The sequence below is a fragment of the Platalea leucorodia genome (assembly GCF_965183815.1).
Source record: "Platalea leucorodia genome assembly, chromosome: 9".
Lineage (NCBI taxonomy): Eukaryota > Metazoa > Chordata > Aves > Pelecaniformes > Threskiornithidae > Platalea > Platalea leucorodia.
This window is the reverse complement of record NC_138831.1, coordinates 37,204,337-37,219,499: the sequence shown is the minus strand read 5'-3', so window position 1 is coordinate 37,219,499 and position 15,163 is coordinate 37,204,337. Positions and strand designations below refer to the sequence as shown.

Sequence of the window (15,163 nt, the reverse complement as noted above, 5' to 3'; positions counted from 1 at the left end):
CACAGTACTGATCAGTACTTAATAGTGCTGATTCAATATATATTTTTAGGTATACACATACCTGACTGAAGTTGAATATTACCCTGTCATGTTAAACTAAATCAATTGGTAATTTTAGGTATCACAAAGAATAAATATAAGAGGCTTGATATTATCCAGATAAAACGCATATCTTCTTCGAGTACTGCAGTACCAAGAATTGGCTGGAGACTCTAGAGAAGAAAAAGAACTAGACAAAAAGTCAACTTTTTAATAGAAGTATTGACCTTTTCTCTCATTTCAGGAGCTGCTGAGAAAAGTTCCAAACATGGTGCAGAAGATAAAACACAGAATATTATTAGTGCTATGAAGGAAAGAATGAAGATCAGAGAGAAAAATAGACCAGAGGTGTTTGAAGTGATCCAGGAAATGTTTAATATTTCCAAAGAAGATTTTGTACAATATACAAAAGCAGCAAAACAAAGTGTTTTGGATGGAACATCCAAATGGTCAGCAAAAATAACCATCACAGGTAAATTTTCTTCTGAACTGTTTGCTCTAAGAGCTCTTTCTTTCCTAGCCCCCTAGTTTGGGAATAAGATTTATTATAATTAGAGCTGGAACTGTGTGTTCAATTGCATACTTGGTGCATCTATAAATGATTGAATTTATAGCATACTATCTGGAAGAGTTTTAGGTAACAGCTGTTGGCAAAACTACTTTATATTCCACTGCTCTAGGAAGGAAGATAAGTAACGGTCTTCTTGTGTCTCCTCTACTTCCTACCAATATCTCCTGTGCTAGTGCTGAACTTTTTGCCACCAGTTGCAAGAGTTGAAGTTCACAATTGCGTTTAGGGGGTTTAATGACTGTAATGCTAATAACACTGAAGCTTGCAATTCCAGACCCCCATTGGTTTGAAACTCATCATACATTCTTGTTGCTTGACTAAGGATGTGTTCCAGTTTAGTGATGCTGAGCCAGGGAAACCTGCGCACCCAGAACATATTCAAGATTGCTTCCAACTGCGTTAGGCTGGTTGCTCATAAAGTTTTCCAGGTCCTCTGACTTTGACATTTCAGGTTTTGAATTAAAACCTCAGCATAGAAAATATAAATAAAAGCTCAGCTGACTACACAGGTCAACCTGACTTTATGTGATATTGGATTAGTGACAAATAGAGATTAAACTAAAAGACCAAAGAATTGAAAGGCAGTGATGTGAAACATTAAAGGGCTCTGGTTAGATTTCACATCTAACTTAGCCTCAATTTCATTTCAATGTCATGAAAAATAATAAGCACTCTTCTGATATTAAAAGTAAATTAAATATTTTCTCTTTCTCCAGGATTTGCATTATTCCTGTTGGGGGGATGAGGAGATAAACTTTAGGAACTTATTTTTAGCTTTTACTCGTCAGTTTTGATAAAAATGAGTGAAACGAGCTATATTTTTAAAATAAGCAATAGTGTGTACTTAACAGGCACTTTTCTCACTACTTAACAGCAACTTGCATAAAAGATATGTTTAAGTCAGTTCTTGGTGCCTGACATTTCACACCTGTACATATGGTAATTTTCCTAATGTATTTTACAAGATATTTTCTATATATCCTCTGTAAGATCAAACACATGCATGCTGTTAAAAAAATATAGGAGTGTCCTTTACTACTCTTTTCTTTATGAAATAAGTGACTAGGATACACTGAGCATATAGATGGCATTATTTTAGCAAGTTACTTAGTAAATGTGCAAATGTTTTCAGACTGTCTATCTGCTGGGTAAACATCAATTTACTAGTGTTGGTACGAAACTCACTTATATTGCTGAATGGCTTGGTTCTTCTTTTTTAGAAGTACAACTCATATTGACTTGAGTTCTGCAGAATCATAACCTAATAATGAATCATAGAATAATTTAGGAAGTGATGTTGGAAGGGATTTCTACAGTATATTCAAACCTTCTGCTCAAAGCAGGGCTAACTTCAAAGTTTGATTAGCTTGCTCAGGGCTTTGTCCAGACTAGATCTGAAACTCTCCAAGGATGGAGACTCCACGTTCTCTCTGGGAAACCTGCCCTGCTTACCGGGCAAGCTGTTTCAGTTATTTACTACTCACATTGTAAAACTGTTTTCCTTATATCCAGCCGGGATTTCTCTTGCTGCAGCTTCCAGGTGTTACATCTTATTATTTCACTGTGTGCCTTTGAGAAGAGTCTGGCTTCATAAAATCATAGAATAGTTTGGGTTGGAAGGGACATCTAAAGATCATCTAGTCCAACCCCCCCTGCAATGAACAGGGACATCCTCAACTAGATGGGCTCGTCTGGGAGCTCATCGTCTCTGTGACATGCTCTTTAGGTAGTTGAGGACTGCAGCTTGATCTCCTCTTAGCCTTCCTCTTCTCCAGGATAAGCAAACCCAACACCCTTAGCCCTTTCTCATATGTCATGTGCCCCAATCCCCCAGCCAAATTGGCAACCATCCATTGGACTTTCTCCAGTTCATCAGTCTCTTACTGGGGAGCTTTAAAGTGCAGAAACAATGTTTCACCTGGGTGTGACCTCACGGGTGTCAAACAGATGCAAGTAAACACTTCCTTTAGTTTGCTGACTGTACCCTGAAGAGAGAATGCAAGATTCTCTCTTCATGAGAGAATTTCCCACACGAAGTGAAGACACTTAGAGGCAAACCTAAACTAATTGGTGAATCTTAGAGAAAAATGGAAAGAGAATACAGACTTCCCGAGGAGCAAAATATTAATAGGGAATAGTAGTAGTCTTTCCCTACTGGTGTTTGAGATGTTTACTTCCAAACTTAATATATGTTGGGTCCCAAGTTATAGAAGACTGCTAATTCCTTCCCTGACTGGCATCATGTTCTACCTATCATTAAAAAAAATAAATAAATAAATAAAAAATCCGTTTCACTCTGCGTTTACCCTTTTTACCCTTTACCCCAGACCTCTTAAGCCGGTTGCAAGGATTTTCTGCAGTCAAACTTGATGGGTACTGTGAAGTCTTTCTTCTTTACAGTCCTTACAATACTTAGTAATGAGATGGGGAGTGACCATGAAAATCCTCTGTACTGCACAGAGGTTTGCTGGTTATCTTGTGGCAAAGTGTTAAAAGAGTTGTCAAACTTAAAGATGAGTAACACATTTTTCTCTTACAAAAAGACAAGTGTTTCAAATTTGCTAACTTTTTCTGTAATGACAAGTGGCTGTCAGTAGTATGCTACTGTCATGGTTTAACCCCAGCCAGCAACTAAGCACCACACAACCGCTCGTTCACTCACCCTGCCCCGGTGGGATGGGAGAAAGAATTAGAAGGGTAAAAATGAGAAGACTTATGGGCTGAGACAAGAACAGTTTAATAATTGAAATGAAATAAAATAAAATAGCAGTAATAGTAGTTGTAGTAGTAGTAATAATAATAATAAAATAATAATATAATAATAATATATAAAGCAAGTGATGCACGATACAATTGCTTGCCACCCGCTGACCGATGCCCAGCCCATTTCCGAGCAGCAATCACTACCCCCCAGCCAACTCCCCCCAGTTTATATACTCAGCATGACGTCATATGGTATGGAATAGCCCTTTGGCCACTCTGGGCCAGCTGTCTCAGCTGTGCCCCCTCCAAGCTTCTCACTGGCAGAGCATGGGAAGCTGAAAAGTCCTTGACTAGTGTAAGCACTACGTAGCAGCAGCTAAAACATCAGTGCGTTATCATCAACGTTATTCTCATACTAAATCCAAAACACAGCACTATACCAGCTACTAGGAAGAAAAAATTAACTCTATCCTAGCTGAAACCAGGACACCTACCTAGGAGATATTTTTGAAAAAATAAAAACACTTAAACTGTCCTTTCAAGGTAAAGGTGTCATCATAACAATGAATGAGAAAGTAACTGCTTTTCGAAAGAAACTGGTGCTGTGGTGAGAGCATTATGAAAATGGATGTTTGGAAATGTTTCCATTGTTATGTGATTGTGCTGCCAAAAACAATTTGTGTCACCTACAAAAACTCTAATCTGCACACTTAAAAAAACCTTGGAATTGGAATTTTCTACCTTATTTAAAAATCTTCCAAATGAGGACTTTCAGTGGGTTTTGAACCCATTTGTTAAAAATATAAAAATGCAACACTCCAATTAGTTTGCAAGAACAACTGGTTCACATCAGGCAAGATGGAAATTTACCAGCTGAATTTCAACAAAAACCTTTGTGTAATTGGTAGATGGGAATGAAAAATTAGTGTAGTGATTTAGTAAGTGCAGCCAATGATGCACTTCTTCCATTTGGATCTACGTACCTTTGTGAGGTATCTTTTTCAGCTATGGCAGGCATTAGAACTGGACTTAGACCCAGATCTTCAAGTCACTGTATCACAAAGTGTTAAAACAATATTTTCAAAAATAATGAAGCATATTCAAACACATTAATAAAATTTTTAAAATATTGATTATTTCATCTTTATATAATCTTTTTTTTAATTTCTGGGTTTGTATGTTTTATAATGTGCATAATGTATTAGCGCAGTGGTACATGTATATAATTTGTAAATAAATAAATGTATTTGGGTTGTGTGCTCAAAAAATTTTACTATAGTGCTTTTAGATTCCATGGCAATTTTTTTTTTTATATCGGGGAAGGGTCACTGAGAGATGGAATTGCCATTTCCCTTGCTGAAATGTAAAGCTGTCATTCAGGAGGGGAAGGAGAAAAGCATTTGTCAAGTGGACCATGAATGAATTATTCTGTGAGAGCTGGTAGGTGTGTTTTTAGCTACACATTGCTCTGTAGTCCAGGCTGAAGCCCAATCACATTTGGGGCAGTATGTAAACTGTACATGGAGCTGAAGAATAGCAGATATGTGCCAGAAGAAATCTAGGGAAAATCTGAGATTCTGAGTCAGATGGATTAGGAGAAAGGAGGCTATTCTGAAGGTTGTAGGACAGTGCATGAAACTCAAAAGAATAGTTGTTGAATTTTGGTATTGTCTAGTTCATTCCTGAGAGTTAGTCTTTTCAGGAATGAGATGTGTAAAAAAGTAACAGAAACTTACTTTTTTCACTGAAGTCAGCAGATATGACTGAACCCACACCAGGAGCTGATCTGCTGAGCAAGAAGGTGTCTTTTTTATGTAATCATTTTTCTGAGCACGCTGAAGGAGCTTCGTTATCCAAAATGATTGACGTTAGAGAATGTTAACCAAATGTTACCACTGAGTTGGTTTAAATAATATGTGCAAAATAATAAAACCAAGCTCTGCTGATGCTAGGAGCCATGGCAAGTGTTTTAGCTGCAGCTCTCTGGGTTTGGTGGGCTACTATTTGACAGTTCTGCTTTCTCCTGAGATTTCCAGTTTTATGAATTATGATGGAAAATCAAATTGTGTGTATTTATATTTGCCACAAAATGCATATACGTTAACTATGCACCCACATTAACTGTCAGAAAGGCTGACAAATACATAAACAGTTAATGATAATTGATCTGAACTGTCACCCTGTCTGTGATAGAATAGAAAGTATTCTGAAAATCCTCATGGTTCCTCTCTCACATGAGGAAAACAAATGACAAAGTCATAACCATGCCACTCATGTTTAGTTTCATAATCCACAGTGCAGATTTTTGAAATTTGGAGGCTTTATGTTGGATATTCTGTTTCAGATCCTTGGAAATCATTATCTATTTTTTTTATTTTTGGGGGGAAATGGAAATTTTAGGAATTATTAGACTCAAGCCAAGTTATATTACTTGTCATGCTGATTAAACCAAAGTTTGAGGAGAGTGTCTGAATTACGAATGACAAGAAAAGTATTTATTTTGTGCTCTGTAGCGAGTCTTTAAATTTATTACTCTATTAAACCATATTTGTAAATTTTATACAGTCCAGAAGGTAGTTAGACAAGACTTGTCTATGTCCTGAGTAACAGACACTGGGAAAATTAATCCCAAAAGCTTTGCTTCAGGAGCCCTCAGTTTGAGTGCTTTGTTTCCTGTTGCTGTTGTCACTGTCTCATTCATTTCTTGGCAATGAAGGCTATGAGGGCTAAAGCATATTTCTCTCCTTTTGTTGCAGTTCTTTGTGCTCAGGGCTTACAGGCTAAGGACAAAACTGGTTCAAGTGACCCATATGTTACTGTGCAAGTTGGCAAAACAAAGCGTAGAACAAAGACTATTTTTGGAAACTTGAATCCAGTATGGGATGAAAAATTCTATTTGTAAGTATAGAAGATGCTGTTGTTTCTTGCTTTTTTAATTTACATTTAGGTAATAAAATGCTACCAAGTTTGAAATTTGAAAATATTTGTTGTCTATACTGTACATAGAATCATAGAATCATTAAGGTCGGAAAAGACCCTTAAGATCATTGAGTCCAACCATTACATATTCATAGCATGAATAAATTAGCAAGTTCTGAATGGAGAGAGCATAGAAGTTTGTGGTGACTTTATCATATAGTAGTTATAAAGCTCATAATTATGTCTTTTGGGGGATCTATCAGTGGTGTCTATTTATTCTGATTTTTTAGGGAACTTAAGTAACAGTTTTCAGACTTTGACCTTACATACCACATGTTAGCATTATAAATACCTTCCTATGTCTCAGATACTGACCATGCAAGTTAAATGCGTTTTTACTCAACATTAACGATTCTTCTGGGTGAAACTGGGGAGTTTGATAGTAACTGGTATGCTTCAGGCTCTGGGCTGGGCTGTTTGTAATGTCTGTCCTTTCCAAGACTGAGTGTTGTCCAGAGGTCTGATGTGGAGAGTATGGTACGATCCTTGCGTCTCCTTTCTTTGGCCACAGCCTCTGAACTAAGTATGGTATAGTTTGTTGTCAATATATCACAGAAGTTCAACCCTGACTGCAAAGTAGATGTTTCAGTCTGCAATATGTTGACTAAGGTTTGAATATGATTTCATGCCAGTTCTAGTTCTGGCAATGTTCCTAGAACTTCTTTCAGAAAGACATGTTACAGTGCAGGAAATGCCAATTCACAGGTACTATACAGTTCCTTTCCTGAAAGTATTGCCTTAGGATACAACACATTCCTGACTGAGAATGTGACCAATCTGATAATAGCATCAATTTGCTCAGTGTTATTCCTCTACATGTAGCAAAAGTATTTCGGCATTTATTCTTTTCTCAGGTTAATTACTATGTGCTGCCGTATATGATGTGCACTTAACTACTATTGTTAGAGTCAATTAAGGATTCTGAAAAGTTAATATAAACCCTAGATTTTCTTCGGAAAATTTTAAGAGAGAGAGACATGTTTATTTAGGCAGATTTTTTAAAGTGTTCAGAAAAGTTCTAGTCTGCCCTGAAAGCACCTACCACAGTATTATCGTATGAAGTTAGTAGGTATTTTATGGAAGCTGTGTGGAAACACTAGTATAGTAAATTATGAAAAGAAGAAATTATAGTAATAACTTCTTACCATATGCAGTTTCAGTGCTTGTTAAATACAACGGTTTTATTTGCATTCTTACTGAGAATTATGCAAACTGTTGACACATTATAATAGTCTAACCTTTTGGTACTACGTTATAAAAGTCTAATATGTTTATGCCGAATAGTGCCATTCAAAACTGGATGTTAATTTGATACAGCTTGATGAAACCTTGTATCAGTGATGATAAAAATGATGTGTCATTTTTATAAGCAACCCTGAATTTACAAAGCAGCAGCTAAAAAGCTCAGGATCCTGCAGACTGCCCGGTCAAGATTCAGAATATCTAGTCATCATATGCAACAGACAATTTCAAAATAACCACTCACCACAATGTAAAATAATTGTCTTCAGGCTATAACATTGTTCAGCTTCTTCATACATTTCTTTCCTTCTGTAAGGAAGACATCAGTTGTCATTATTCCTGTCTACATAAACCACAGAAACAATTTCTGTTGGGGCTCGGCATTTGAAATAGAGCTCTGTTTTCTTCAAGAAGGTGCAGTGTCATGACATGTTACCTTCTAGGTAATCCAACTATATTAAACAATGTCTGCCCATTCCTTTCACAGATTCAAAGGCCAGTACTAAAAATGAATAGTTAATTCGGAGAAAACACACACTCAGAAACTTTTTACAGGCTTCCCATATACAGATCATGTTCTCATTTCAAGTTATTTGTGTTACTGCAGTAACAGTTGAAGTGTCATACCTCATTGAATGACTGTGAGTAACCAAAGGTAGGAGATAATTCCTTTCTTGCATTTAATTGGATGAGTTCCATAGTGTCAAAAGTTGGATGAGCAATTCAGCGAATTTGGTATGAAGTTTTAAATATATTTTCCCAAAGATGTAAGCAGGGCTGCCATAAAATCCCTGGAAACTTGAAAATAATTTTTTTTTTTTTTTCACCCAGCATTAAGTATTACTATCATCTGCTGCTCTAGCAATAACATTAATAAAAAAAACCCAAACCCTGCTATAGCATAAATCTCCTGAGTAACTGCTTTTAACTGAATACATTTTCAATCATTTTTATAGCACTTGTACTTTCTAAAATAGTCATCTCCCTAACCTATTTAATGCATTGGATTTCCATTGAAAGTATATGAGAATTTCTAAAGTGTGTTAACTAAACTGTAAATGTTTAACCACAAGATTAAATCTGAAGTAGATCAATGCAACTATTTCATTGAGTCAGGAAGTTTCATTTAAATTAGGCTCTACTAGTGATATTTGATAGTCCTATTTAAAATCAAATCCTAATCATCATTATAACTCCTAAATGATAAATTGCAGAAATAAAGTATATCTCAAAATTTTACAATCATATATTTACTCATAATACCAAAACATTCATTTAAATCTCCCCATCTGTTTCGAAACAAGGACTTGGAAAAAACATTGGATCCCCACTGTGCATTTGCTCTGTCATAGCAGATAGAGTGAGGGCAGTGTTCTAGTTTGCAGAATCACACATAACCCTATTATGATTGTATGGTAAGCAGAGAATGAATGTTTCTAACAAAACTTAATGTAACCCTCTGCTAAATGACCATGGGATACTGGCATAGATTTTAACATGAGAACTCATAAACCATAACTAAAGTAGAGCTTACATAGAGCTGCATGCATCTTGGTAAAAAACCAAGACTATCAGAGGAAGAATACATCCTTCCTTGAAATGTGGGGTTTTGTTTGTTGGTTTGTTTGGTTTTTTTTTTTTTTACACAAGGTAAAGAAGTAAATAGGCCAAGAGATGCTCCTTTAATTAATGCAATATAGGTGGTAAGGGCTTTGATACTTTCTATTGGCATTATTAGAAAGGAGATAGCAGAGCAGTTTTTATTTTTTCAATAAAAAGTCAGTGATAGGAGAGTTTTTTCAATGACAGAGCAAAGGAAGAGTCTTGCAGCTGTCTGTCACCTTCCCTCTTTTGGTTGAGCGTGGCATCGGATATGCGAAAAGGGACTGCATTTTTATTTTTTAGTTACAAGGAAGAGATATTTTGGCTGTATAGTTTCAGCTTTGTACAAACTTTTAGATCCATACGCTATAATAAAACTCTTTTCCACTCTTATTCTTTTCTTGACTGTTTCCAACAGTTGATAGCTGAAATACGGAAATCTGCTTTTTTCTGGCAGAGTTGTCTAGCAAGCACGCATCTCCAAATTGCCTTGCAGGTATCATGTTTTCTCTGACCACTCATTAACACCTCAGATACAGTTGTATAATACAGAAGTCTTTCATATAACTGGATTATTACTTTACATTACTTATTCTTTCTATTTTGGCTATCACTAGGCCACCATATGGCTCTGATAAATAGCTTCACTGGATATCTATTACTCCTTTCAGTGCATGAAAACATTTGATCTAATTGGTTTAAATTAGACCAATGAGAAGGGTTTTTTGAAGACTATGATTACCACCTGGCCAATATAACGGTCATCACTAAACTGTTAGAATTTGTCTGATTTCTGACATTCTTGATGATTTCCTGGTGATATACTGAAAATATCAATGCAGACATAAAATCCAATAGAGAGAAGATTTACAATTGCTTGCAGAGAAAAAAAAAAAAAACCAAACAACTATTTGTTCAAACAAGCTAGAATGTTGCTGAGAACTCACTGCTATATATTTTAGCAGCTAATACTGGGAAAAAGTATCCTCTAGCACCAAACAGCATTGATGTAGATTAGAGACCATGATAGTTAGAGTCTCTGTGTTGGTCAGAGCAGCTGTTCAACTGCTTCATATTTCAGATATTTCAGTCTAGATTTTCTGATGAAGTGAGAATTTCTGGCAGCTATTTCAGGCATCCAGCTGTGGATGTTCTTTCCTTAAAATTACCTTAAAGAGTAGCACTCGCACAGTTTATTTATACTGCAAAGAAATGATTTGTCGATTCATTTAAAACAATACTTAGTATAAGCAGCCATGTGTAGGAAATAAATACAAGAGGACCTTAGCAAAGTCCTTTCCTACTGTCATTTTATACATTCTTGATCAATTGACCTGACTTGTAAAAAGTTTAATCTTCATTGTACCTGAAGACAACAGAATTGGTTAACTGTTTAAATGGTGTTCCAGTTTCCAGTGATACCTAAACACAGTCTTGTGGAAATTGTTGAAACAGCTTAAGGATTGTTTTATAAACAAGAGTATATAACAGAGAATTATATTACACAAAAGCAATTAGGTAACGGAAACCTGCAAATTAGTTTACTGGATTTATCCATTTTAAAAATTCTTCAATAAGCAGCCAAGTCTCTGAGAGACTTCCTACTAATTAAAATAACTGTATCTCAGAGCCTCAGCCCAAAACAAGAGAGCAGAACACCTCTAAGAACCAATTCAAATGATAAATTGTTTGTTCAGCAATAACGTTTTTCCGTTTCACAGAACAGCATGTTTGGTCTGAGTCTTTTTTTCAAGCTGCTGTCAATCCAGGTTAATTTTATACGACTCTTTTTTTTGTTATGACAGAGTAAACTAATGCAAGAAAAGGCATAATTAGTCTCATTCTACTTTATCAGAAAGTATGGCCTGTGACCACACTGGTAAAGAATTGGGATTGTCCAGACTAGAGAAGAGACAAGTAGTGGAGGTAAGGATGTCTTTAAACGCATCCTTTCTCCTGCAAAGAGGAAAGGAATAATCTATTTTCTATGCTTACTGTTATAGTAGAACAAGAAGTAATAGGCACAAATTCCATTTAGAGAGGCTCAAATCAGACTGCAGAAAAAGTTTGCCAACAGTGGGGTTACTGAATACTGGAATAGATAGATTTCCTGAGAGACTATAGAGCTATCTCGGAACACTTCAGAACAGAGTGGACAGACTTCTCATAGCCATGCCATGGATGTGTCTGGTTCTGGATTGCAGTAATGGCAATAATGACAAACATGAGGGTAATAATAGCAATAAATGGCTTCCTGAACTTCATTCTACTACTGTCTTCCATGACCGTGTGGTTTCTTTATACTTTTAGGACAAAATCTCTGTTATCACATTCCATTCTTCATCTAGACCATATGGCATCCAAGACATTTTCGTATAAGAGAATAAAATTGAGTAAGAATTTAGCAAGGTTCAGCTCTTGGATTGTTTTATGCGCATTACCTGTTATACAGAATGTATTCCTTATGCTTTATTGTAAGGGGGTTTACAAAAAGCAATGATCTGTCATTTGCTATGTTTTTTTTTAATCTGTGCTATGTTTTGAACTACTTTTTCACATACATAGTTCATGCAGTCAAGCGGCACCTTGATTTTTATCTGTTTTCCAATTATGTCAATGTTGACTCACTGAATTCATATAGCACTTAAAAGAACAAAATATTGTCCTCCAAAATCTATTCCTTTAGTTTGTGAAAGACTTCTAAGGTATAATGGTCTACAGCTAAAGCAATATGCATCTGAAATAATGATATGAATAATAAGTGTATCTATAGTTAGTATCACAAAGTGGTATGTGTCATGTTTTCTTTACATGCCTTAATGAGTGTATGTCCAAAAAGCATTGGGGTACTTTTGTAACAGGCTAAACAGAAATAGAAGCTACCAGAGAAAGAAACTAAAAACAAAGCACAGCAAAAACCAAAGGTGTTGTACTTCAATTACAGTAGACCACAGTGATTCTTCAGGAAGTGCTCTTACATAGGCAGGCTGGCAGTCTTCAGCTGAGGTAGCCTATTGAAAACAAATTAAAAGATCTTCAGCTTTGTCCATCAGCAATCAGAGTGACTTCTCTGGAACTCTGGCAAGTCATGTTGGCTCTGGATTTGGTATTTCTGGAGAGTTATGTAGGTGAATATTATTTGGATCTTGGAAATCCTCATTGGAGAGCAGAGAGAATGTTTATAGAAGAAACTTATCTCACACTTCGCTAATTTTTTTATAACCACTGTTGGGAATAAAAAGGCATGCTAGTGCTTCAGGAGAAAAAAAAGGCTAAATCCATTTTGAAAAGGAGGAATGGACACTATGAGAGAGAAGTAAGGAAGATAGTTGTAGAGTGATTTAATCTGTCTGTGAATCATTATCCCAGCTATAAAATTGGAGTAAGAATAGTATAAATCTTCCCTTTTTTACATTTCTTTGTTCTGTCACTTTTGAGGATATTTTTTAAAAAGAACCTGGTCATTATCTGTGGCACTGAAAAGTTTCCTATTAGAGTACAAGTTCTTCAAAGCTTTTCTATCACTAGCTGTCTGCTCTTGAACTAGTTTGCTGAGTGCTCAGGGAATACAAGACCAGTTCTAAACAGATTTGTCTGTCTTATTATGACAGGAAAGATTTTTCTCCACTTCTTTGCAGCTCTGATTAAAAATAGCGCATGTTTGATTTTTAGACTACTCATTTGTGAAATGATTGGATAAAAGTTGATTTAGAAAAAAAATAGTAAGCTACAAAATGTGTGAAATAGGAGGCACATTTGAGCAGGCAAAGCTGTTGCAAAAGCTTATCAGTCAAGTTCATTTTCTACTTCTCAGGCATAGCCTAAATTTGTCTGCTGATTGCTTACAGAATTTCACCAAGACAGTGTATTTTATTGGAAAAATGAGTTTCTTTAAGTTATGGAAATAACACTTCTTTAGAGTAGGGGGAAAAAAACCCTCTCCACCTATACTAACTATTCAGAGTATGCCAGTTTGTTAGTGGATGTAGGAGTTTTTACTGAAGACTACAAGGAAAGAATGCTGTTATGATGAATGTATTTCATTTTGACAGAGTGGGAAATTTAGTCTCCATGCATTCTTTACCAGCTACTTCATTTGCATTTATTTCCTTACTGAAAGTAGCATGGTATCAATTAGTTGTTATTTTAACACTGGGTGCAGATCTCTTAGATGAGGTGTGGAATCAGGTCATGCCAGTGCACCTAATAGTAAATTTACATGGGCCTACTATAGTAAAGATAGTTTATTGTTACATTTTTTTACTGCTCTAGCCATTAGAATAAGCAGGAATGCTGTGAGGATTATTTCATGTCTGTGCACATTCTGTAAATGCAGAAGTAATGTAGCGTCACCAGATTGTTGATATTAAAACTGTCTCTTCTGTCTAGCATCTCTGAACATACTGCAGCTTTTCAAAAGCATCAGTATCTTCATTCTCTGTGTGGTAAAGAACAATTCACTTCTCACCTTCCTGTATCACACCTTAGCGAACACTTTTACTGAGCATATAAAGCGGAGTGGCTAGAAGAGGAACACTGAAAATAGCATATGTTGCCTTTGCCTTGAATTCCCTGGGCTGATTTTCCTGGACAGAGTAAGCAGAAGTAGGAATCCCACCCAATGCTTTTTGCAAAGCCACAGAGCTTCTGCACAGATGTTACTAGTGACTAAAGCAGAATGTGCATCTCATTATATAGTGCTGTTTCCCAGAGGCTGGGCAGGTAAGTGGAATCATGCAGAGGCAGCTTTGTAACTTTAATAATAAATTTCCTTGCTATCTCACTGCCACAGGGCAGGCCAGTAGAAATACATGTTCATCCGCCCTTCCATTCTTGCATGACAAATCTATGCTAATTTTGGGGTCTTGCACAGGAACATTACAAACATGTAGCAGAGCTGAAGGTTTAGACATGAAGATGAACATGTGAGTAAACCCATTGGTTGTGATAGGTCTCACCATGTTTCACTGACCTAAGATTAAAGGAGAAAAAGATGTGGGAGAGACAAATGAGGATATCAGGGAAAAGTGCAGTCGTCCTGATCATCTGAATAAATATTCCTTAATCAGCTAAGTGTACATCAGAAGGAAATTGGTGTTGTCTCAGGAGAATAAAAATATTTGTACTGAAGTACCATTTAATGACTTTTTATATGCAGCATGTCCCTGAGAAGCAAAGCAGGAACAAGCTTTCTACTAATAGCACAGATATGGTGATGAGGGTCACATAAATGCCTCGCCAGTGGTGGATCTCCCTATGCTACTGTAGAAATCCCATTTAATATTTCTATTGGGTGCACAGCTAAATGCAGTTCAGGACTCTAGCAATGTTAAGCGGTAATTCAGGACTACATTTTAGGAAAATTAAATGATTTCTGGGTTTAGCCTAGTTTCCTGAGGCAAAGATGTTTATTTGATCCATCTGTGTCTTCCTGTATTTTATATGTCCTTGCCAATACCTTTTGAATTTTGTGGTCGGTCAGAGAACTTTCACACATTGCCTAATACTACATCCATCATGTTCTATGAAAATAGGTGGTCAGACAGAGATGAGATCCTAAGTGTCCTCAGTATGAGCTCACCCCGTAATAGACACCAGGGAGTCCATATGAAGGGGTAATTTATGAAAAGCCCAATTATGGCAGAAGATTCAATAGGTGATTGCAGTTAGTTAGATATCAGGGAAGCCAGTCATAAGACAAAAGGAAACTAGGCTTCATTAGTTTTGCTAATCACAGAACAATGCAGGATTTAATTACCAGAAATATCTGCAATGTTAAAATTTGGAATACAGACAGACACAAGCATTTCTGTGATACTGAATGATCTCAAAGTGAGGCAGAGTAAAAGCTGTGCATGCCATTTTTAGTGACTGATTGGCCTTGACAGTAATAATACCATTTAAAGCACTTTATACTTCCAAAGCCCATTACCACCACTAATTAATTCTTAGAACACCCCTGAGGGGTGCCAGTTGGGGGATAAGTTATAGTATTACTGTTTTAATGCTGGAAATGCTGAGACAGAT

At 36.3% G+C, this 15,163-nt stretch overlaps 1 protein-coding gene across 1 annotated transcript in view; it reads left to right on the top strand.

The window, feature by feature from the left end:
• Positions 1-15,163, top strand: part of UNC13C (unc-13 homolog C) — a gene marked incomplete at its 5' end in the record, with an annotated part of 185,159 nt that overhangs the window by 57,502 nt on the left and 112,494 nt on the right. Inside the window, 2 exons of the mRNA XM_082321495.1 lie at positions 284-511; positions 6,070-6,211. Coding sequence (XP_082177621.1) covers positions 284-511; positions 6,070-6,211 — 370 coding nt within the window. The remainder of the gene's footprint in view (positions 1-283; positions 512-6,069; positions 6,212-15,163) is intronic.